Raw genomic sequence first — 25,765 nt, forward strand, 5'->3', positions numbered from 1 at the left:
ACAAACAGTAACCATGAAAGAAGAGGAAAAAGGAAAGCCAATTACGAGAAAACAGAGATGATCAGGGAGTCACAGTGCCACCACGTCTATGCACAGCCCTTTATAAAAGAAGGCTTTCACGTACATAACGCCATGCAGTGTCCACGGTATCTCATCAAGGAAAGCTTCCTCCTGTTTTACACAAGAGGAAACTGAAGGTTAGATAGGACTTGACTTATTCAAGATCACAGAAGTCCATGAGCTGATAAAGCTCATGCTCTCCAGGGTATCAGAGCCAGGGTTACGACCTTGGTCCAGTTTTTCTTATTCTTGGCCGGAGGGGCAAAAACAGCATGCACACGGTCATAAACGATACTTGGACCACAACTTACAGAATGTGAGATGGCCGACTGCTGCCGTGTCGTCTGAGTGTTTGGGTCAGCTCAGCAAGAACAGGCTTCGGAGTCATTTTCTCAGTCCTTTTTGAGCAAGCTGGGGTCTCCAGAGGTTACTCTGAAAGAGGGCAGAGATATAAGAGGAATTCAAAACGAATCTTAAACTTGAAAAGAAAAAAATAATGAGAATATTCATGTGGATTATAAAGAGGAATAATGATTACCTTTGATTCCTAGAGAAAGCTAATTTAAAATGCATCCGAGTTCCATTGTGCAGCCAAAAAAGAAAAGAAAAGAAAAGAAAAATCTGCGAAGCTGAGACATGTCTTTAGTAGCAGAAACCAGAGTCACCATCACTTGAGTCCTGAGAAGATGCTCATTCACAGTGGTTGGGAGGAAGAAAGATTGTAGAGATTAACTGACCTTGGTTTAGGACACATGCTGTTTTCTTTTCAAATGCAAATGAAACTGGGGGCCTGAAACACAACATCTGTGCTTAATGCCGGTGTCTGAGAAAATGCACTTCATCAATGTAATGGTTTTTTCTGATTATTATGTTTCTGTTTTTACCAAATTAGAAGTGCTTAGGGTTCATTTCCAAAGGTAACTGAAAACTGGTCTCTGCGGTCCATAAAAGGAAATAAATAGGCAAAACACTTTGCTGGTTTCATCCGTGGGGTTAGCTCCTCAAAAGAGATGTTATTTACGCAAGTGCAGATGTAGCGTTGACCATCCGTTTTAAGAGTTATCCATAAAAGATAGTTTTGAAACCTGTGACATCAGGATCAAACATTGCCTTTTTAGATTTTATCGGGAAGACTACACTTCCGCTTGCTGAGGCTGTAGACTTGATACTTTCTTATTATTAATAAATAATTACTCAGTAGATGTTTACTGTTGCCTATGACGTCCTAGGTGAGGCTAGGAGCCTCTGGTACGTGAAGTATTACACTCTATTCACGCCACGGACATTTTCTGAGACCCATTTGCAGGCCCTGTGCTCACGGCGCAGAGATAAAGGCAACTTGGTCCCTCCGTACACAGGCTCGTGTCATCCCCCGAAACCATCTGCCTCCAAATACAATTCTCCAGCCTCGCAGAACTGCTTTCCTGTCCCAGGACAGACCACATTCGTCTGAATACAAAAGTTTCCTTGCGCTTACTTGTTTCCTGCCTCCGGTCTTTTCTTTACCACTGCCTAGAGTCCTTCATCTTTTAAGAGCGGCTCAAACAAAGACCCCGGGTGGTGCTGTCCACATGGAACTCACTTCTACTGCCCCTCCTAAGAGCCCCTGTCCCTCTGAGTTAAAATTGCTTACCTGTGAGTCCTCCATTAGGTCTGGGGTCCCCTGAGGGTACTGTCCACTTCTGTCCCCCTACTCCTAGGCAGTTCAGGGCTGACCCAGGGGAGTGGTGCTTGACCAACGTTTCTTTGATTGACCCAACTTAAAATACTCTTGTGTTTCATAGATCCTGGCCAGATGGTGCAGTGCCAGGCTTAAATGTAAAAGCTGACATAGCTTTCCGGACTCTGGAGAATGATGTGTGTATTCCTTTGATGCTAAGAACCAGTAGACATCCCAGCCATGTGAACTTTCATCCCATTCTTTAAGTCGAACCAGAGTTGCAGAACAGAGAGGGCAAATATTAATTGGTTTTTGAGGAGCTGAGGTCCAACCGTGATGAGAGAAATGAGGGTGCTTCACAGAGCTCTCAGGCAGAAAGACATATGCCTGCAAGATTTATAGTTGCATTTATTTCTGAGGTGATTCTGTGTCAAGGTCAGGGAACATATATTCTTTGCTAAGCTGTACTTACAGAGTGTTTTAAAATGGAATTTAAACTGAGGGAGTCTCCAGTGAACTCAGGGTTATTGCCTTGAACGTCGAAGCGGAGGGGGAGTCGCAACACATTACCAAAACTTAGATTGCACAGTTCCGAAAAGATTAAACAGGTGAGATAACCCTGTTATAGAAATTATAAGAAAAAAGAGATTATTCATTTTTTTTTTTTTTACAACACCATGTAATATATTAGTGAAATGTCCATAATATTGTAACGAATGTACTTGCTCAGAACAATATACGTGGACACAATAAGACTCCGGACTGCCCATATTTGCAGGGCTGAATTCAACTCAGAGTTCTCCAATCTGAAAAGCCATCCTGTGGTCTGAAAATTTACCTCCTAACATAACCTGTTTCCTGATCTGGTGATGATGCCAGACTAGTTGAGGTTTGTGTGTGTGTGTGTGTGTGTGTGTGTGTGTGTGTGGTGAGTTTTTGTTCGTTTGTTTTTTGCTTAACTGCAGTTTAAAATAAATATCATTAGATTGATAACACTGCAGGATTTCAAAATTTAGAACTATTCAGACAAAAGATGCAGGCAGTGCTGAGTCAGGCAATGTCTGACGTACTGTATCTGTCAAAGGAGAGGGCATTATATGGAATGCGTCTTCAAACCAGGTCAAATTCTGTTCTGTCTGAATTTGAACCTGCTTCCTCTAAACACCCCAAATCACATGTTTGATTTGCTCACTATCGTCTGCCATTGTTGGGGCATGGTGACCTTTTTTTTTTTTTTTTTTACTAGCACAGCAGTACAAAAATTCACTCTTGAATTTATAGATTTTTCTTTACTGTTTCATGGCCCTGAAAACAACCACACAAATGGATTTGAATGAACAACATGAAACGTCTTCTGTCACTGTTGGCCCAAGCTTTCCAGTCTCACTGTAACCTGAACATGATGATACACTCCCCTCTTTGAATACCTGTAACTTTGACAAACTTCTGTTCCCAGTTATTTTTAAGTCGCTATTTAAGATGTTTATCATTAATTTATGAAGCCACTTTTAAATTGACAGAAAAGGAGAGCACCGAATCAAACTCTTTGAAACAAGACAATCCTAGCAAAAAGTTTATTTCTAAGCAGCACATCCTAAAAGTACTTTTTAACCAGAAGGTTGACTTAAAACATTTTCATCTTGCACTCTTTAAACCAAAAGGCACCAACTGAGAATGGAGCTAGGGAGAATTTTTTAATGGACTGAGATTAAATCTATCATTTTTACCCAGGGAAACTTCCTTCTCATTTATTCTCAGGTAGTTTCATGTAAAAAGGGACTATTAAAATGATGAGCTGCAGTGTTTTGACAAGCACTTGTCCTGCAAAAACTTGAAATCTCACTGGAATACAGTTATATATTCACTGTGACAAAAGAATGCCCTATTTAAAAACTAGGACAGATCGCGTTGATATGGAAAAAGGAAATAGCTATGTGAACAATACATCTGAAATTAAAGACTGAGTTGCTGGCATCCATGTAAAATCAACAGGAAATGTAATTACTCTTTGGAAGTACTCCTGTCCTGTCTTACAGTTCTTAAATGGATTAAAAAGAAAAAAAGAAAAGATATTATTTGTACTCAGAATACCATTATAAAAGCAAAGATGGAAAGAAACATAGAGATGATCTGATAAAAAGTTCCATGTTAGGAAGGAGGAAGACTAGCCCACATTATGAAGCGATATTTCCCCCCTCCCATGATAGGACCTCTCTGCTGTCTTTCGTGCAATCTCTCTAGAGAGAAGTCTCGCTATTGGTTTTATAAGTATAGTAGGAGGTTCAGAGGAAAACAAAAGGGGGCCTTTTCTTCAAAGCCACCCCATGATTTTAATAACTACTCCATGTTTTCTACTGTTTGTTTTCCCCCAGTTTGAAATGCACTGACTCCAGCTGGACAAGGATGTTTGCCAAAGCAAGTGTGATTTTTCACTATACTGTCGTATCACTTAGGCTGAAACAGGGAGGTGTTACTGTTACTACTACTGCCGCTCTTATTATTTCATAGCGTATATCCTTTAGTTGAGAGCTCAAGGTGATATATTAGCATCAGTGGTGAGTCATTAACAACGCTTATGGCAGCCCATTCCCATGCCCCCATTCACACATCACACGAGTCACCATTTCTTCTAAGGTGTTAGTTTGAATACCCTTGGTATTTATTGGTAATTCTTGGGTTTGACTAATGTTGAAATTTATCTTTAGACTCTTCAGATCTTTCACTGAATCCTTCCCTGCTTTCTCAAATCAGTGAAGTTGGTCCAGTGTTTCTCTAAGGCAGAATTAAGAGTCCCAAATCATCTTCAACACATTATCAAGCCCAGCCAGCAAACCTTTAGTATTTCTTTGCCGCAAAGAAGGAACCACGACCATTTTGGGTTTAAGATGGTAGGGTCATTCACTGCTTTTTGAATGAATATATTTCTGGGGATGTATTTACCTTAAAAATAAACCAGAACAAACATATTTACTAAGCTTATAAAACACCCTCCTCTCTCCCTTCAAGTTTTCCACATTGCCTTCTCAAATCATAGTCGGAACACATGCATTTAAAAATAATCTCTCACCATTGAGAGTTTTAAAGTAGGCTGACCAGCACCACTTTTGCCATTATTGGCTACTTGTTCAGGAAAGACAAATGTGCACGCGCCCAGTCCAGTCACATGTTCTCCAGAGAATAAACCAGGCCCGTGACCCACAACAGCCATCTACACTATGCTTAGCAAATGTCATCTTCCAAAACGCGTTTCTTCATATACATAGATTTCTAGGTAATCATGCACAGTTTTCATGGAAACATTTCTAATTCTCAGTGGAGACAAGAACACACAAATAAATAAAAAGTAGATTGTTTCTTACCTTTTAGAAAGCAGGCAAAAGCTATACTGTTGGTGGGATAGTGTACCAAGTAACAGACTTTTGTACACTCTTTCTTACTGGTGGTATACAGTCTACAGGAAAAGTAAATATATAGGTATGTATAAAATAAAAGTGCACACAACATTCCTTTTTATTCTTTTTTCTTTGCTTTTGGAGAAGAGGCTGCGATAGAGACCATAGACATTATGCCCACTCTTTCAGTGGGTTCAGTAGCCTTTGGAAGACCAGTTGACCACAATTCAGGTACCTCTGAACATGGGAGTACGGGTGCCTCTTGGTTTAAGGCAGTTGGGTTTTACTTGTTTGAACTGGAGCAGGTGAGGGAACCAGCCCCAAAATAATGTATCTATCTGCTCAGAGCATTTTTTTCTTCCTGTTGCCATCCTATTTTTTCTCAGCCTAGTCCATTCATGCTGACCTGCATGATTAGTCCAGAAGGATGAAACAAATAACATAATAATGTAGAGAATGTCAGGGATCCAAACAAATGAAGAAGCAAAACAAAACAAAACAAAAACCAAAAAACCATAACAAATTGACACAGCATAGGAGTGTGTTCCAGCATTTTCTAGGCTTTGTTACTTGTGTAGGGTTTGGTGCCCCTGTCCACTTTCTAGCAGTTGGGGGGTTTAATTGAACAGCACAAGTTTTTACTTATATATTTTCTTTACAATATATGCAAAATGGTAATTAAAAAACAGCACCAGAATACAAACATATATTTAAAAAATCTTATTTTTGATTGTTTATTTTAGGTATAAATGGTCATTCTTTTAAAATGTGCTTCATTGCAATATGCTTATTGTCTTAAGCTGGTCTTTTGCACAGTGTGTGTCCAGCCTCTCTCTCAGGGTCGGTTTATCAGTCATATGGCCCCATATCCAAAAAGGCGGTGTATCCCACACTGTCCACCTGCCTGCCATCTCTAATTGCTAGGCAGTTCCGGAGTAAATTATCTGTAACCGGTCAGGGTGCTTGAGCAGTTTCTCTGCACTGCCTGGGGGCATTGGCTCAGAAAATGGATGGTAGTTTAGAACCTGGTAGCTTAGGGCTGCTCATCCTCTGTGCACTGCAGTCCTTTACGAGGAAAGCATCTGACCAGAGGATAATTCACAGAGCATCTTCTGGTTCTGACTAGTCCAGGTGAGGAAGGGAGCAGTCCTTACCCACCATCCCAATAAAGCTGTGCTGCCTCGGTTAATATTCTTCATCCAACTGGAAAAAGGTCTTGGTGGCCATGGATAAGCCAAGAACCAAGTCCTCCTGTTGATCTGGCATCTTCAAGTTTGCCTCGAACATACATCTGCCAAGTCAACAATAGAAAGTTGGGGGAAACATGCCAAATTCAGGACACTGCTGCGAGAACCAGAGCTTGAGGTGCCTTTCTTCTTAGAGAAGGAATGTGGAGAAGGCATCATGGTGGCCAGATCTAAAGCTATCCACATGAGGTCAGGCACTTGTGATCCTCTAGCAGCAGAAATACTGTTTGTACACATAAAAATACAGTAAGTAGCTGAGCTACACCCTTAGGCCCCCTGCTGTTTTTCAGTCTGAGTGTAGAAACCAACAAGCATTGGCCCAACTCTGACTAGGCAATACGGTAGCACTACACAGATACATTAAAATGTTTGAGAAGATTTACTTTTTGTTGAATCCATGCAGAAAGAAGTTCTTCTTTCAGACAATGGAATTTGAACTAAAGAGGCAACCTAAGAGGAAAACTGAACTTCTTGGGGAAAAATCAAGCAGTGCAGGGGCAGTTTTTAATTTCTGCCCATATTAAGCCAACAAGCAAACTCGTCTTTCCGTGGACATGTAGTTGCTGTGTGCCATTGGACGAGCAGAAGCGAGCATGCACCAGATGGCAAACGGCAGTGATGGAGCTGAGCTGTTGAAAATGAACACACCGAAGACTGAAATACACTGAGACTAAGTGCTTAGAGAAACAATAAGGCACATTTCTGTTCCATTATTAACTTCGTAGCTCATTCTGTAAATTCAACAGTCTCCCAGATATAGTCCCTCAGAGAATAGTAGACAGAATTTCCCCTTTGGAAAGACATATTCCTTTCTTAAGTACATGGTCTGTGCTTTTATGTGTTTCTTTTTAACCAGACAGTTTAATTTCAGCCAATAATTTATTTGTCTCTGTTACCGAAGTAACAGAAATTTGACAGACTTTGAGCTATATTTGGTATTAAATAGAATAGAATAGTAATGTTCTCTCTCATCAAAATAGTCATGTCTATTTTCATTAATTGAATTTTCACTACTGTCCTTTTCATACATTCATTTTTGCATTACTAAGGACTGGTTTTACAGATATAATTGCTATCTGTGGTAGCACTATTTCCATATTAGTGGCTCCTTAGGGATCTTTTAAAATAGCTACAGGTTTGCATTTTTGCCTCACCTCAAATATTTCATTCCATTAAGTTGACTTTGTCCCAGATCAGCAACATTGCTAAAACCTTGGGAGGTATTTCAAATATGGGCTCAGACTGAGCGTCCCAGAGTGAAATCCTTGCTCTTAAGATCTCTGGCTGAGCTCTCCAATGGAATAGTCACAGCCATGGAGGGCTATTTATATTTATTTAAAACGAACTAAAAGTTTCAAGTGTATTTCATCAGTTAAGTAGCCATGGTTCAAGTTCTGAATTGCCACATGTGACTAGCGGTTTCTGTACTGGACAGCACAAACAGAGAACATTTCCATCACTGCAGAAAATTCTACTGGACAGATTTTGTGCAGAGAAGGTCTTTTGATTCCTCTTAGGGACCTTTGGGAGCTGGGTCATCAGAAACCCCAATGTTTGGAGGTACATGAATCTCCTCCTGTAATTCAGCAAATATCTGGACAAATTATTGACGATTAGTTTTAGGGAGTGTCTACACAAAACCAAAATAACTAAAATAATCTTTAAAAATCTTTTGGATCGGCTGTAAGACAAAAAGGCTCTTTTTGGTTTCATTTCTTCCCCCTGAACTATTTATTCTTCGTTCTGTGTAGACACCAACACATCAACAGTGACAAAACCCAACAAAACTCTTTCAAGAGAAAGGCAGCAAACGAATTCCAAATGGAATCATTGTTGTGACCGACACAGGTCGTAAGATACTTGGATTTTTGAGTTAGTAAGATGAGGCCTCTACCTGGGCAGCCTTCTTTGAGCTCAGGTTTTACTCCTGTCTTTGCAGACAACACAGCAAGCAGGAATGCATTTCACAGCACATTTAACCAAAGAGTCCACCGCCACACATCATTATATTCTGTATATGCAAGCTGTATTACCAAATGAAGAAGCCAAAAGAGTAACTTCTGCATTAGAATTACGACATGTCACCGATGTTCTGAGAAACAGAGCAGCAAAGGGCAGCAAGCATGGGTTTGGGAGTCAGACCTGGGTTTCACACCAAGCTCTGCTGCTAACTGGTGTGGGACTTCGGTAAAATCCCTTGATCTCCCTATGCCTAGGCTTTTTCAGTAAAAGGAGAATAATGATCACCAGTCCACAGAGTTACCATGAGGAGTAAGAGATCTTCCACCCAAAGCATTCTGTTTGCTGCCTATTTCAAAGGGGAGCTGAGGGGTTTTTGTTATTATGAGTGTCAGTGTTAATGTTAGCATTTCAACAGCCACTGTCATACCCCAAATAGCCTCCACAAGGATAGAACCTCATCATTAAAGGTTAACAACAGTTAAAATGTTGTTTAAAAAGCTAGTTATTTCTAAGTAGCATAGTGTTCGATTAATTATCCAACTTCAAAACTTCTAATTTGGTCATTAATTTTCAATACATGTCGACTTTTGACCATATTTTCTGCTTATTGATTTTGGACATCTCTTGTTAAGTGTGTGTGTGTGTGTGTGTGTGTGTACAAATATAATGTAAAGCTGCTGTTGAAACATCTTCAGGGTGAGGCTTTTATGAAAAATCTGGCAAGGGGTCCTAGAGTAAAATGCCTCAAAAGTATAACTGTGCAGGTATATTTATCAATATAGGATACATATAAATAGATGCATGAATATGTTCATGGAAATATTTTTATTGGCCAGTTCCATCTGCCTTGTGGTGTTCGGTATGCCTTTAACGTCACCATCGTGTCTATGTAACCAGTCACACTGAAATGTGGGCTTTTTCACCTTTACAGAAATGGAAGAACATGAACATGTAATTGACATACTGTTTTTTTAGATGTATGAGATTTGATGACGCACTTGTGACATAGATATTATCATCTCCATTTTATCCATGAGAATGCTGAACTTTAGAAAACCTCAGTTAATTCTCAAAGCCACACCGCTGGTAAGTGGAGTGGCTTGGATTTCAACCCAGGTCTGTCTCAACCCGAAGCCTCTTCCTACACCACATTGAATATCACAGCAATTCTCTATCTGTTCCCTTTCCTTGGAATTGACCATTTTTTTCTGAAGATACAAGAACAGAGCCTGTACATCCATTGTTTCTCCCTCCTCTCACCTGTCCCAGGATCTCTCCTATTGAAACGTCAAGGTGAAGCCCATGATGTTGTTAATGGGCCTTTGTTTCCTTGTCCACAGACTCAAGCATTCACCGTAGTCATTCAGCCAACTATTTAGAAATGGATTGGGCCAAGATCATGGATCGTTGTACAATAGTTGTCAGGGTTAAACTCAGTTGTCTCCTGGTTTTTAAAGATCTCAGTTGTAGAGCATAAAGCATTACGTCAGAGTATTTAGAATAGGAACTACTTTCTGCTTGGCAGTGAACCTTTGGCTACAACAAAATCAGCTCATAACTGAACAATAAGTCTTGAATGACTTAATGGCCAACCTGAAACCTCCTCTAGTTTAAAACAGGAAGTAACCTGAACATGCTAAACTGCCTCATTCTATATGGAACTAGTCAAAATGTCCTAGGAGTGATATGTTTAATCTGAAATGCACTGTTACCACCATAGTATTAGTAAAAGTAGCAACTGGGGATTTTAAGAATTTAACTCTAGTTAAATGGTCTTTCTTTCCTTTTCTTTTCTTTTTTTCTTTTTTAACAAACTAGTGTCCGTATGACCGTCGTCTTTGTGGTCTTTTGCAGGGATGAATAAAGGCTACCCAGGCATTGCAGACAGGCCATGTAGGTATCAAATCTGGCATTTCATCCTTAATCCCACCTCTAATATTTGTCTTTCATGGGATGAAACTCCTCTGGAATTGTCTGGTAGATGTTTTCCCCACGTGGGGATGCCATTAGCATGGTAGTGTCTGGGCCTGTATACTTGGATGAATGTTTGCCAGCTTTATTCAATATGCGATGTGTTTTTTTGTTTCTACAAGGCTTGGTTAGTAAAGAATCATAACTTTCTCCACATTCATGTTCCAGTGCAAGGAAGGTATGCTTCCAAAATTCTTAAATATTCCAATTTCTTTCCTATTGCTGCAGTTCAATGGGATGTTGAAGGTTCCCTAGCAGGAAGCTGATCCCCTAAGAGGAAGGGAACAAGGAAGGGGGCTCAACAGCTGTGTTTATGTCAGTTGGAGGGTTTGGGACCAAAGGATAAGAAGCCAGGGAAGGGGGAGATTTCACACTTCTGAAGCAGAGCCTCTGAAAGCTGCTTTCCAACAGGGAGCGAAAAGAAAATGGTGGCAAGAATGAGCACACTCTTCAGAGCAGACGTTAGCATTTGCCAAGGCAACCCAGCCCATACGACAAGGACGGTCACAGTCTTGCTCCAAAGAAAGGCAAGCACACACCACGTCTGCCAGAGCTTCCTGACGCAGGCTGGGGAGATGGAAGGAAAGGAGAGATACTTACTGTTTGGGTCTACGTTTTCACAGAGTTCTGTCTTGGCCTCACCGTTGGGTCTGTCACTGGGCTTGTGTGACAGCCGCGATGACATGGTGGCTGCTGTGACTACGGCCTTGAAGCTTCGCTTGCGCTTCTGGACATTGAGTTCAGGGTGGAAAATGATGATGTACACTTTCGGCATGTATAGCATCCCCAGCGCCACTGATGCACTTAGGTTCATGGAGATTGTAAGCGTGGTAGTTTGTATGTAGAGCTATAGGAGACACAACACACACGACACTATTACAAATATAATGACCGCAGTGGGAGGCTGAGCACTTAACAACGATGTCGAGCATGGCTGTGTCTGGGAGAGAAAGCATAGCAATCCCCGGGGAGACAGAATGGCTCTGCACATTTCTTGGAGAGTTTATACATACATACATATATATATATATATTTTTTTTTTTTTTTTTTCATTGATTGAAAATCATTGGGGGAATCCATGTGCAGGCCTGTCCTGGAGAAGTATCCTTCATTCAAAGCCAGGGTCGACCTTGAATCAGACTTGAAGTCCCTTTATTCAGAATGGAAGCTGGATAGGAAACCATGAAGGTCATATTTGCAACCTTGAGTAAGGGGTAGTTGTTTTTTTACCCCTCATACATTCACAAAACAGTTAACATTACATGATCTCTTGCTACATAGATGACTCTGGGACCTTATCTGAAAAGTCATTATGTCAGTATTTGTATCTTCCTGCATGTTTTTAAGAAAGGGTTCGCCTTTACCGTACCTACATAGTAGTGAGTTGAGTTTCCCTGGAAAGTAAGCCCTTCTTGCTTCATGCTGATTTACAAAACACCAGTGGCAAGGGCCAAGATGTAGTGATGTTGGCTTGTCCAGTCTCCATACACTGACAGTTGCTAAAAGGCTATAAAGCCTCATTCTGACATGTGTTATGTGTAGTTCGGATGGTGCCCCCATAGCTGTCCTTGTATCCTTTTGCTTCCTTAAGAAATCAGTAGAGCAACCCATTCACTTACTGTTCAGTGTGTTAAATCATTGGGTCTTGCCTAAATTGGAAAAGATGAAGGTTGAAGGGGGTGGGGAATGGTAAGATCAGTAAGGGGGAAGCTACAGACATCTTGCCTTGGTCCAGTTGCATTTATGACGTGCCCTGTCATGATCATTTAGATATGTTTGTGTTTTGCATGACTTCTAAAGCCTAGATTCAATGTGAGGTGATGGATGTGTTCATTAACTTGATTGTGGTCATCATTTCACAACTGTACACATTGTCTACATTGTACACCTTAGAAAATAATGTTGTATAACCTAAATATATGCAATTCGTAGTCATCAATCATACCTGAATAAAGCTGAAAATCAATGAATAAACAGGTAGATAGGTGAATGTATAAATAAATTTCAAGTACATTAAAAAAAAAAGAAAGCCCACGTGACTAGCTCCCATGGCCTTTTACATCCATGGAAAACCTAGCCTCTTTACAATGTATTTGATCACGGTTTTCCACAACTATGTCTTCCCTTGTATCTGAGGATAAAATCCCCATCCTTAATAGATTCTGCAAGGTCCCACGTGGTCTTCCCCCCGCCTAATTTTTCAGACTAAGTGCCCACCACTCTCCCTGGGACACCATCCATGTGGCACTCCTTCAGGTCTTGAAGATGCTGGTTTCACTCAACCGCAGACCTTTCTACATGCATGCATGTGATTTTCTGTGTTCTTGTCTCCTTCTGTATGAAATGTTCCTCCTCTGCTTCTTAGAACATCCATCCCAGTCTGCCCTACCCCACAGCCTCAAGTCTCGGCCAGCTTCTTTACCTACAGGCACTCAAAACACTTGTTTTTTTCTTTCAGTTTTTGGGGTTTTTTTTTGATTATGGCTCTCCATTTGTAATCATCTGCCCACTACCCTGATTGTTTGACTGCCCAACTCCCCAACTAAGCCACAAGTTCCGCAAAGGCAGGAATCTTGTGTATGTAGTGTGTCATTGTGTCTGCAGTGCTGGCAAAGAGTAGGCACTTAATGATCATACAGTGGAGGAGCTCATGTGTTTATATAAGGGGCACATTCTTCCTACTGATGACTCTATGGCCAAACAGCCTTTCTCTAAATATACAAGAATTGCCATCAGACCTATTAGCTGCCTGGCCATTTCTGATCTTATTTCTTCAATCTGAGGCTCTGGAGAAGAAATTAAAAGAGACTTTGCCATCTCATCTGGAAGGAATGCTGTTATCCAGCAAACATTAATTTGAATGGGCATGTCTCTGAATGCTTTAAGGGAGCTGCCAGCCGCTAACTGTATGATACGTAGTATTAAATGTAAAATATAAAGACAAAACCATATTGAATTAATGATCCTTTTTTTTAACATCTTTATTGGAGTATAATGGCTTTACAGTGGTGTGTTAGTTTCTGCTGTATAACAAAGTGAATCAGCTATACATATACATACATCCCCATATCCCTCCCCTCCCTCTTCTCTCTCCCTCCCTCCCTCCCTATTCCACCTCTCTAGGTGGTCACAAAGCACTGCGCTGATCTCCCTGTGCTATGTGGCTGCTTTGGTTGTGAATTAGACCGTGTTTTAAAGTTCATCTTTTCCTGTGAGAGTACCTTTAGACCTTCAACTCTATTCTGCTCTAATGCCTACCCTATCCAAGAAAGTCTGACCATAGAACAGAGCTTCATGAACCTAGGCAATGTCACTTTCTTCCCTCATGGTCATTGCCGTCATCCTACTAATGAGGGCTTTGCAGACCATGAATTAGCCAGTCCAAGAAAGAAAGGGCTATAAACTGACCCATGGGATCTTAAGCTTTGTTTCTCTTTCTCCACCCAAAAGCAAATTTTGCAGTTGAAGAAATCATCCATAGCTTGTTTGTGTTTATGATTTATATAAAACTGTAACATATATGCTTATGTACATATGTAAATGTTTGTGCCTGTATGTGTATATATACATGCTTTTTCTCAACAGAGACTACTTAGCAATTTAAGACTTCAAAAGCGATGCTGTTTATTTTATGGAGTGTTTAGTTTCGTTATTTTCAGGCTAGAGTCCGTCAAGACTTTGATACTTGTTTTGAAATTTTTATAATTTCTGGTGACACTTCCGAAATCTATGAAAACCAAAAGGAACATCATTGATCAAATTCCTATGCCCCCAAATCCTCTATACATTGCAGAGTGGTTAAGAATAAGGAATCTAAAGCTAGTCTGAGTTCAATTCCCATTTACTTGTTTTGTGACCTTGGACGAATTATTTCACCTCTGCCTTAGCTTCCACATCTGTAAATGGGGATAACATTAGTCCCTACCTCATGACGTTATCTTGGTGACTGAATGAGTTACTATTTGTAAAGTGCTAGGACAGGACCTAGCATGTAGTAAGTACTAGGAAAGTATTTTTAAATAAGTTATATGGGTAGATAGGAAGGCTACAGTCTGCAGAGAACCCAGAGGTATTGATTCACAGGGATACAACCCCACTCAGCCCCAGGAAGGGAGCTAAGTCACTCTTTTTTTTTGGCCTTTGGTGGGATGCTTACCTTTTGACTCTGAGTTTTCATCCCAGCAGCCCCTTTAGTACAATTTTTTTTAGCAAATTGCAACATATTTATTTTCAGTCTGAAGGCTATTCCTGTTTTACCCAGTGCTTATTGTAAAATGAACATTGTGTATTGTAAAAGTACCCTGTTTGATTTTGGGTATTGTACTCCATTTTACTGTATCCTCCTTATAATTTCTTCAGAGATGGGAACGTGTTGGTGAGCATTATTGGTCCCTTTTATCAGAGCACAGGGGTTCTGGCACGCATAGCTGAGATCAAGCCTCTCCCTAGGACTGACCTTATCCTGTCTGGCTGTCTGAGGCTCATCCCCAGTGGAGAAAAGTCTCCCCGACCACAGTCAGTGCTCGATGGCTTAGGCTTGTGGGAAGGATGCTGACTGCCTTGCGATGTCCACCTGTTTGGATACTTAAGCCTTAATTTTATCATCAAGTTAAATACATTTAGCCAGGAGAGTCCCTGGCTAAGTGTTCTACACGATACTCTAGAACAGCAGTTTTCTTAAAATCTGATGCACGGAATCCTTGGCTGTAACGATTCTGTCTCTCAGTTTCCTTATTTGTGAAAGGAAGATACTAATAGTTCAGTTTTCAAATGATGGCTTTGAAGATCTAATTCATTAATATATGAAAAGTGCTGAGGCTTCCCTGGTGGCGCAGTGGTTAAGAATCCTCTTGCCAATGCAGGGGACACGGGTTCGAGCCCTGGTCTGGGAAGATCCCACATGCCGCGGAGCAACTAAGCCCGTGCACCACAACTACTGAGCCTGCGCTCTAGAGCCCACAAGCTACAACTACTGAGCCCGCGTGCCACAACTACTGAAGCCCGCGCACCTAGAGCCCGTGCTCCGCAACAAGAGAAGCCATGGTAATGAGAAACCCGCACACCACAACAAAGAGTAGCCCCCTCGCCGCAACTAGAGAAAGCCCGCGTGCAGCAATGAAGACCCAAAGCAGCCAAAAATAACTAAATAAAATAAATGAATTTATTTTTTTAAGTGCTTAGCAGAACGCCTGTGAAACAAGTACCCATGAAATGTAAGCTGCTAATATTTATATTCTGCCTAATATTTCTATTGGGATGCTGGGGTATAGATCTCCAGATAAGTCTTCCTTAGTAACTGCTGCCATATAGTTTAAACTTTTAATATAGGTCTTATTAACTAGAAAGTAGTTTCTAAAAATCCAGGCCTATTCATGTCTTGTCTGATTGACACGTACCAGCAAGTATACTGTTAAGGACACAGCTCTGTGCTTAATGCAGCACGAGGCAAAGCCCGGCTGAATCTGCCCTGCGCATTTTCTCACCGTGGCCTAAAAGTTCATTGTCAGATAAACGTGAGTGCATATCATGAGACGCCGTTGTTGCTTTAGAGATCGGTAGAGCATTTAGGGTTAGTTGAGTTCTTCTGTAAGTTTTGATTGCCACGATACTGAGAGACTTGACAACTCTATAGTGCTCTTGAGCGAACTTTGAAACTTGCCATCCCTTCTGTGTAAGTTTCAGAATCAGTTTGAAGACTATTCTGATAGATTCCAGGGCAAGCTGTTAATGAGCACATGCTGTAAATTCACTGTGACCTCTATTTGCCAGGTAGGCCACGTGAGAGAGACCTTACCTTTCCACTCCTGGTGCATTCATCCACCTATCAGGTTGCCATTTTCAGTGAGATACAGTCATCCATCAGTATCCATGAGGGATTGGGTCCAGGACCCCCTGAGGATACCAAAACCTAAGGATGCTCAAGTCCCTTACATAAAATGATGTAGTATATGCATATAAGCTATGCACATCTTCATATACTTTAAATCATCTCTAGGTTAATTATAATGCCTAATGCAATGTAAATTCTATGTAAACAGTTGTAAATACCATGTAAATGTTGTGTAAATAGTTGCCAGCATGCTGAAAATTCAAGTTGGCCTTTTTGGAACTTTATGGAAAAATTTTCTTCCAAATATTTTTCATCCTCAGTTGGTTGAATCCATGGCTGTGGAACCGTGGGTATAGAGGGCTCACTGTACTACCAAGTGGCCTCACAGACCATTGTGATGGTGATAGGGCATTCTCCCTGCCATCAGGGAGCCACACTGTAGTGGCAGGAGGAACACAACCTAGAATCAAGTAAGGCGTAATGTAGTAACTGCACGTCGCATCCTTTTTCTCACAGTGTCTACTGGCCCCTGCTTTCTTCTCCCCTTGGCATGTCCTCTGCTCACCTGTTCTGCCTCTGATAGCCCGTTTGCATTTGATGTTCAGTCTAAAGATTCCTTCTACATAAAGCATCCCCACGTCCCCAGTCAGGACGATTGCCCTGTTGGCCCCTTCGATGAGGTACAGCTCCAAATAGCACTTAACCTGGTCTGAAGAATACAGTCCGTTGTGCTGTAACGCACGCTTTAAAATGCAGATTCATCCTAATGAGATGGATATACTGGGGAAAGGTTTGAGTATAACATGAGGTTCGTGTTTACAAATGTGTGATTTCTTCTGCAAGAAACACCAGGTAGCACAGTAAACTGCACTCGGCCAAACCCAGCCTTGTGGGATACACAGAACACACACACGCCCCGCCCTCAAACATCTGCCCAAGTCCCCCTCCACAGTTTCACGATAGATCACGAGCAGCGACACTTCTGGCACTTGCTTCCAGGTGCAAACTTTAGGTCCTTTTCTAAATAAAGGTAAAGTGACGTATGTATTACAGTATTTATGCATTTCTTAGCCGCTGAACAGGTGTAAAAACGATGCCACCATTTTTATTAGATTCCTTTCTTTTTTAATGTCACTGATGATGTTTTTGCGTGTTACATCCTTAACCCGGTTTTTCCCATAAGTCTAGTTCTTTTTATTGCACAATTGTGCTTAGCATGGTGAGTTTTAAGAACATACATGTCACATTATCGCAGAACTGACTGGATAATAGATCCGATGTCTGCCACAAAGTGTGCACTTATTCAATTCTGCTTGCACAAAAAGTTCTACCCTTGAAGCTAGTATTAGATATGAGAAATAGCCTTGGCATTCACAGCTATTTTAAGAAAAGCTATTATTTGTAGCCTGTTAGCTATCATCATCATCATTATTATTTTGCTATTATTTGTGTGCCTCTGTTTCCTCATTTCTAGAGTGGAGATTATAACGATAGACATCTTGTAACGTTGCTGGGATCAAATTGGACCATAGTAAAATACACAGGAGGGTGCCCAGCATGTAGAAACCACTCAACCCAGGGTGTTATTATCACTGATTGATCTATTGGCTATAACATAAAATGCCTTATTCACTCTGCTGTTCTTCTTCCTATAATTTTAATACATTTTGAAATGATCATCTTTCTTATGGAATCCACTGAATAACAACCTGCTTTAGGGAAAGACATCTCACTAAGTTTGCTTTCTGTTTTGTTTGAAAGTATACTCAAACCCGTTTTATCTGTCATTGACTATTTTATGAGAAATAACCTATTATGTGCATTCCCAAGTGACCACTGACAACTGGGACAAGAAAGCTTTAGCAGAGTCTTTTGGTAAGATGGGAGAAGTTTCATAGTTCTCATGACATTCCAAAGTCTGTACAATAAAAATGAAAAATGTGTCTGATATAGTCAGAGTAAACAGGAAGGGTACATCGTTATCTGACAAGTGTTTGAAACATTCGTATGTCTAAGTTGAAATGGAAGCTCTTGGCAGGTAAGACCAGTGTTTTCGATCCTTACCACCTGCACCCCTTGCTTCCTAATTAGAGTCACCATATTTTTGAGAACTAATAATGATACATGGCTGGGAATGAGGCAGGGTGTTTGCAGTGGGACTTCTTCAATCGTCCAGAGGGTCAACATACTGAAGGCTTTTGCTTAGTTATCAAATAATGCCTGATGGTGAAAGGATTCGGTGTAATGATGAGGAAAAATACTGTTTTGGGTGGGGGAGATACTTGGATCTTCTAGAAGGATGGTATTGGAAAAACCAGGTGTGTTAGAAGTGGTTTCAAAGTTGGCCTTGGATTGTTGGTTGGTAACGTTGTGCGAGCTTCTGGCAAGCGACAGAGTCAAAATTCAAACCCTAGGACTTTGTTACCAGAGTGTCTGATATAAAACCCTTCTCATTGTACCCCTACCACAGAGACCTTCTCACCATTTTGAAAATTAAAAGATAGCACAGTGCCCGGTGGCATGCTCAGAAAATGTGAGTCTTTATTAGAGTAGATGGTCCCATTTCTGTAGAGAGTTTTCATGCTATTCTATTTAAAACCTATTTTCTCTGAATAGGTAATATATAGATAGATGACAGACAGCACACATAAAGAAATACACACACACACCAAATATTATGGGACACACTCTGTGGACAGGCGTCTGGCATGGAATTATAAATAATGAAGGCAACTAGATAATTATTGGACAAGACCTAGTTTGACTGTGTTTCATTTTTCTCATTTAGTATCTCCAGGCAGACATGATGTTAAGTCTACACACCATTACATTATTTATTTGGAGGGCCATAAGACACACACTCCAGGTGAATGCAAATCAGTTTCTGGAGCGTGAGATAAGTGATTATGTCATGCTTGAAATCACCTACATCTCAGTTCTTTGCTCTCCTGACCAGAAACCTGATGCTGTGTCTATTCCCACATAGCATCATCAGAGAGATGCTGTTATTCCAATTGACCACATCCTTGGGAAGTTCAGGGTTTTGCTCCCCATGCCATCCTAACGAGCTGCGTGCCATCCTAATAGCTAATTCTTCCAGGCAGTCACTTCTGATTTTTCTGGATGCATACTAGCCCTGTGATCCCTCAGTTTTGATTTTAAGATTTTTTCCTCTTCCAACTACAAGGGAGGAGTTTTACTCTTTTACATAGCCAATGCTGGCACTATTTGTTCTCTTGTATTATCTGAAAGGTTATTTACCATTCCTCCTGGTTCAAGAGCCCCAGTGTTAGGTCTCTGTCTTGTAGTGACTTAGCATACAAAGGCAAAGCATTTTCCCCACTGTTAGCCTGGAGAGGCACACTTCTGCCAGATTCCATTGGATCCCCTGGAATCCTCGGCCATATTCTTCAAGACTGAACCTAACACCATTTTGTAGGAGGCAATGTCAGATTCTGTCTTATAATGTGAAAATACTGGCTTGTACCTCACTGGGGAATACATTAGGTAATAAATGATGATGTTCTGTATTACTTTGCAAGTAAACCAGGGCATTAAAAAGAAAAGTCTGAACTTAACGTATTCCATTTCTAAAGTTGTCATTTGAAATATTCCACTTATAGAAATGCAAAGCTGTCTAACCTTGCCAACATTTAAGGTCACCTTTATAGTTCCCGTGAACAGAAAAAAAGACAGGAATCAAATGAGAATACTGATGTCAAATTAATGGCTAAAACAAAGAGACAGTCTTGGCATTTCTTGGGAATAGTCAGTGTGTTTCAAGTAGGTCTTGTAAAGTGTTCATTGAAACTGGACCCAAGAATGTCACTGACCCAAAGACAATGTCAAATTCTTATAAAAAGACAGTGTGTTCTTTTTTTTTTTTTTTTTTTTTTTTTTTGCGGTACGCGGGCCTCTCACTGTTGTGGCCTCTCCCGCCGCGGAGCACAGGCTCCGGACGCGCAGGCCCAGCGGCCATGGCTCACGGGCCCAGCCGCTCCGCGGCATATGGGATCCTCCCAGACCGGGGCACGAACCCGTATCCCCTGCATCGGCAGGCGGACTCCCAACCACTGCGCCACCAGGGAGGCCCGACAGTGTGTTCTTAATCTCAGTTTTCAAAGCCATTGACGATGACTTTCTGATGAATTCTGACAGGTTTTGATCATGGCGGTTAGTTTGGTGAGTCTTCCTCTGTTCCTTTTGGACTGTGTCTTTCCCACCTTGCCTCTGAGCTATGGTAGCTCCCTTCCTGCCCTTCAGTTCTCCCTGTCCCCCCTTGCATTAGCTCACATGTGTCGCCTTTGCTTCCCTGCTTTTCCACTGCCACCGGTGCAGCACTGTGGGTGTGGATGGAGACAGGCCCCCTAACTGCTGTCCTGACTCTGTAGTGTGCTGTGGTACCCACTCAGCCAATGGTGTCCCTGGCCGACGGGCACAGCAGCCAACATCGGGAACCTAGGAGCTGAATTGCCCACCCAGGGGTAACTTGTGCTCTGAACTCCTCAGCAACGATCTCAGTTATGTAATGGTTTAAACCCAGAAGGAGAAAATAATTGCAATCAGACTGCCCAGAAAATTGTAGATAAATGGTTGCTCAGCCTATGCTCCTAATTGGAATGGTGAGGGCTCTGAGATGGGGCAGAGAAATAACACTCACCCTTCTAAGAGAAATAGAACAAGAGGAGTGAACCTGGCCGAGGAGTAGTGGCTAAGTAGTACACGGTTTTTCACAAGATCCATTTTCCTTTCCTTTTGTTTCCAAGGTCCTGGATCACAGATCCCTACCCACTTACTCCCAAGGGCCTGCAGTCTGGCCTCTATCACTGCCTCCTCTGTGTCTGCCCTCTAAACCTTCCCAGACTTCCTATTAGACCTAAGAGGTTTTTTTCCAGGTTTCATTCCGCTTTAAAACTCAATGCTGAGGACAGTAGTATAGGGGGCTCCAGCTGTCCTGATGCTTTAACTCAACTTCCCATCACACTTTGAATGAAGAGAAAATCCTTAACCCGGCCTCAGGAACTCTGCAGGTTCCTAAGTCCTTGACTTTTGCACATGCTGTTCCCTCTGCCTTAGATGCTGTTCCTACTCATCTTTTCCTGGCTACCTCCTACCTGCCTTTCAGGTCTCAGTCTCACTTCCTCGAGGAGGGCTTCTCTGACTCTCATATATAAACTATGCCCTTCCTCTCTTGCTTGCTCATAGAACATACTGTTTCCCTTCATTACATCAATCACAAGTTGTGATTATTCACTTGCATGTTTATTTAATAATTATCCCCTCAATAGAATATTCTCATGAGAGCACAGACCATCTATTTCGACCTACTGTACATAACTCCTGGAACATAAAAGTACTCAGTTCACAACAGTTGAACAAATGAATGAGTACAATCTAGGAAATATATGTCGTGCAGCCAAGAGCCATCAAACATACGACAAATGTACTGGTATTGGAGTCCAGGGTTCTGGGTCTGGAGGTAGGATATGCCACTTAACTAGCTACTGTGGAATCTTAAGTAGCTCACTTAGCCTTTCCAAGCCTGGATATTGACACACCATGAGGTGACTAATGGCGTCTACCTCCCAGAGATGTGGCAGAAGAGATGACTTGTTAGTGGTCCTACTTCTTAAACTCTGAACCCATGGTCAAAGTGCTGCCCTGCTACAATATATGTGTATGTAGCATCGGATAATGTAACCACGTCCAGAGGCTCTTGGGCTTTGAAGAACCATCATTTCTTCCCATTTTTCCAGATACTTTTTCCTCTAGCAATTTCACTGGCTTCCTTTTTTCCCCGGTCCTTTAACTGGGGCACTCCTCTGGCCCAGTCAAGGCATTCAGAACTAACAAACAGAGGAGGTAAAACACAGAGGTAAATTATCCCCTATAATAGGAACAAAACCAGAAACTTTTGTGGACGTCAGGGAAGGAGAGAGCACTCAGAAGTGAGCAAATCAAGGCGGGGACCACGTTTAATTTGTCTTGGCATCCTTGTGCCTGGCACAGGGAACAAGTTGAATATACATGTGATGAATGAGATGGTCTTCCCTCATTTGACAAACCCAAGCCTAATCTCCATGTCACAGCTCATCAGGTCCCCCCAGCCACACTGACCTCTTTCATTTCCCTGAATATGCCCTGCTCTCTTCTGCCACAGGGCCTTTGCATATGCTTTCCCCTTTCCCTGGAATGTTCCCCACCCCATCTACCTCATTCTTTTCATTCTTCAGCTCTCTACTCAAGCATCACTTCCTCAGCCAAGACTGGGTCTTACCACTCTGTTATAAGCTCACAGAGCAATCTTAATAATTCGCATTTAAACATTTGTGTGTATGTGTGAGATTAGCATCTATCTCCTGCACCAGGAAGCGTCTGCTTAGCTCACTGTAGTGTCCTTAATGCCTAGCACTGTGGGTGGCAAAATCAAGGAGCTTCATTGGTATTGTTAAGGAAGGAAGTTTTGGGGACACAAAGATAGGAGATTACATTTGTGGTCTTTGGCTTTGTCTCTGGGTTATTCCAGAGAACAGAGTCAGAAGGGTACCCGACAGGAAGGAGAAAAAGTGTGATGTTCCCATGGATTCCCTGTAAGGGGTACCTCCCACTTGGCCCAAGTTGGGAATGGACTCTGCTGTCCTGGGAGCTGCCACCTACGTCTCTTTAACCCCCTATCATGTGTTCACTAGACAATAAAGCATAATTATCAAGAGTGACTCCTTTGGAGCCTGAAGCAACATTGAAAATCAACAACCCTGCCCCTTTTGGAAGGATGGGAGCTTTTCTTTCAAAAAGCTTGGGCTAACACTCAGGTTAGCACCCAGTTGTCTCCTCACTATAGAAAATGAAATGGTTGCCATGACAACTCGATGAAGAGTTCAGGCATTGAGTTTGTTTGTTTGTTTGTTCTTGACAAAAAGCTGCTGACTTTGACTTACCTGGTAACGTATATGCGTTTGTTTTTTTCAATTCTGATCCTTCCTGGAGTTTTTCTGAATCATCAATTAATATCACTTAAAAAAATCCACCTTTAGAAAGTGCGGTGGCTCAGACTAGGATAATAGCAATCAAGAGGGCTGAAGGGGACAAATGAGAGAGATACTGGGAGGAAAAAAATGAAAGGACATGTGTATGGACTGGTTGGGAAGAAGTAAGAGAGAAACCAAGGGATCACTTTTTTTTTTTTTTTTGTGGTACGCGGGCCTCTCACCGCTGTGGCCTCTCCCGTTGCGGAGCACAGGCTCCGGATGCGCAGGTTCAGCGGCCATGGCTCACGGGCCCAGCCGCTCTGCAGCATGTGGGATCCTTCCGGATCAGGGCACGAACCCGTGTCTCCCGCATCGGCAGGCGGACTCCCAACCACTGCGCCACCAGGGAAGCCCCAGGGATCACTTTTTAACATTCTGCCTCCTTTTATGCAGACCCTAGGACAGTATCATCCTGAATCACATCAACACTGTACAAACCCCAGAGTAGGTTTGAGCTCCCCTAAAAACAATAAAACGTGTCTGCCCCTCCCTAAGCAACAGTGGACTGGCTAAAAATATTTGCAAGGGATTTGAATCAATACCAGCACATTTGGATCCTAGGCCCTCTTCCGGAGTGTAAGGCTCCAGAAATCTATACCAGCTTCATCTCCTTCCACCCCAGTGAGCTCTTATTCCTAATCTAGTCACAACCACCTAAAGCTGGTCCTTCACCATCATTTACATTTACAGTTAAGATTTTCTTTCCAAGCCTCTACCCAGCATTTATTCCTACTTGGAATTCTCAACCCTCGCTTCTTAAGAAAAAAAAAAAATCTACTTTCTCTAGAAAGTGCAAAAGAGATCCTCTAAATGGTTAAATAACGAGCATGCGAGTAGATTACTGTCTCTCAACAGAAAATACCTAGGGTCATGTATAGAGCCCTTAAATAACTTAAGAAAAAAAATTCTTAGACAGAGGTCTGTTGTTTCATCAGACTCTTGAAATGAAACCGTGTCAACCTTTGATAGAAACTAAGAAAAATGCATGAATGAGTCTTAAAAAATAATTTTAAAGGCAAATTTTCTATTCAATCTTGGCTTATGGAATCACCATACATTATTTATGGGAGGAAGATAAAGCATGAAAGGTCTTCTTCGTAGTGTACTCAATGATGTCTACAGAGATTTCAGGCCCACACCTCACAGTTCCCTGCAGAAGAAGCTTCTGAAAAGGTTATTCTCATTTATGTGCAACGACATGTTTATCATCTTTAACATAGGGATCAGCATCGTCATCAGCTTCATAGGGCGGCTGAAACAATCGAACAGGCATCGCAAATCACATTGAAAACAGAGCTGTCCCTGTAAAATCTGGCTTTGTGCTAATACTTTTTTTTTTTTTTTTTTTTGCGGTATGCGGGCCTCTCACTGTTGTGGCCTCTCCCATTGCGGAGCACAGGCTCTGGACATGCAGGCTCAGCAGCCATGGCTTACGGGCCCAGCCGCTCCACGGCATGTGGGATCTTCCTGGACCGGGGCACGAACCCGTGTCCCCTGCATAGGCAGGCGGACTCTCAACCACTGTGCCACCAGGGAAGCCCTAATACTCTTTTTTTAAAAAAATTATTTTATTGAAGTACAGTTGATTTACAATGTTGTGTTAATGTCTGCTGTACAGCAAAGTAATACAGTTATACACACACACACACACACACACACACATTCTTTGTCATATTCTTTTCCATTATGGTTTGTAACAGGATATTGAATATAGTTCCCTGTGCTGTAGAGTAAGCCCTTGTTGTTTATCCATTCTGTATATAATAGTGTGCATCTGCTAGTCCCAAACTCCCAATCCTTCCCTCCCCCGTCCCCCTCGGCAACCACAAGTCTGTTCTCTATGTGCGTTTATTTCTTTTTCATAGATAAGTTCATTTGTGTCATATTTTAGATTCCATATATAAGTGATATCAGATGGTATCTGTATCTGACGTACTTGGTAAGATAATCTCTAGGTTCATCCATGTTACTACAGATGTCATTATTTCATTCTTTTTAATGTCTGAGTCGTATTCCATTGTATATATTGTACTAATGTTCTTTATCTCAGGACTATTAGCCCATCTACTTGGTGGCACAAATTGGAACTTTTAAGGGTCATTCTTTAAAACCTGCTGTTCCCTCACATTTTACCCTTTGTATCTAGTCTGTTACTCAGTTAGCTAGTATTATCTGTAACATACTTCTGGAATCTGTTGTCGTCCCACTGCCCCAGCCCTCATCTTAAATATGATTAACCAGTTAATACACTTAAGCACAGAGAACAGTGGGTACCATTTGTAAATTCTCAAGTTTTAGTTGTGATGATGGTGGTGGTGATGGTGATGAAGACGAAGATGGTGATGCACTTTCACACTGTTCCTAGGATGCTATCATAGCATCCTCACTGGTTTTACTGCGTCCATTTTTGCTTGCCTCTAAATAATACTGTCCAGAGTAAACAAAATGATCTCTATAAAAACTGCAAATCAGACCACATGGTCCCCTCTGAAACATCTTTCAAAGATGTCCTGTTGCCCTACAGTATCCAGCCTAGCTGCATTTCCAACTTCTTAGCTAGTCTCTTGACTATGATTTATCCATGCTGGCTTCTTGGGTGCTCCAAGCTTATTTCC

At 41.7% G+C, this 25,765-nt stretch overlaps 1 protein-coding gene across 1 annotated transcript in view; it reads right to left on the reverse strand.

Moving 5' to 3' along the window:
- GRM7 (glutamate metabotropic receptor 7) overlaps window positions 1-25,765 on the reverse strand; it is a gene marked incomplete at its 3' end in the record, with an annotated part of 816,540 nt that overhangs the window by 38,057 nt on the left and 752,718 nt on the right. Inside the window, exon 9 of the mRNA XM_082638105.1 lies at window positions 10,893-11,139. Within this exon, the coding sequence (XP_082494231.1) occupies window positions 10,893-11,139 (247 nt within the window). The remainder of the gene's footprint in view (window positions 1-10,892; window positions 11,140-25,765) is intronic.

This window comes from Mesoplodon mirus (assembly GCF_964341445.2).
Source record: "Mesoplodon mirus genome assembly, chromosome: 12".
In the NCBI taxonomy this organism is placed as follows: Eukaryota; Metazoa; Chordata; class Mammalia; order Artiodactyla; family Ziphiidae; genus Mesoplodon; species Mesoplodon mirus.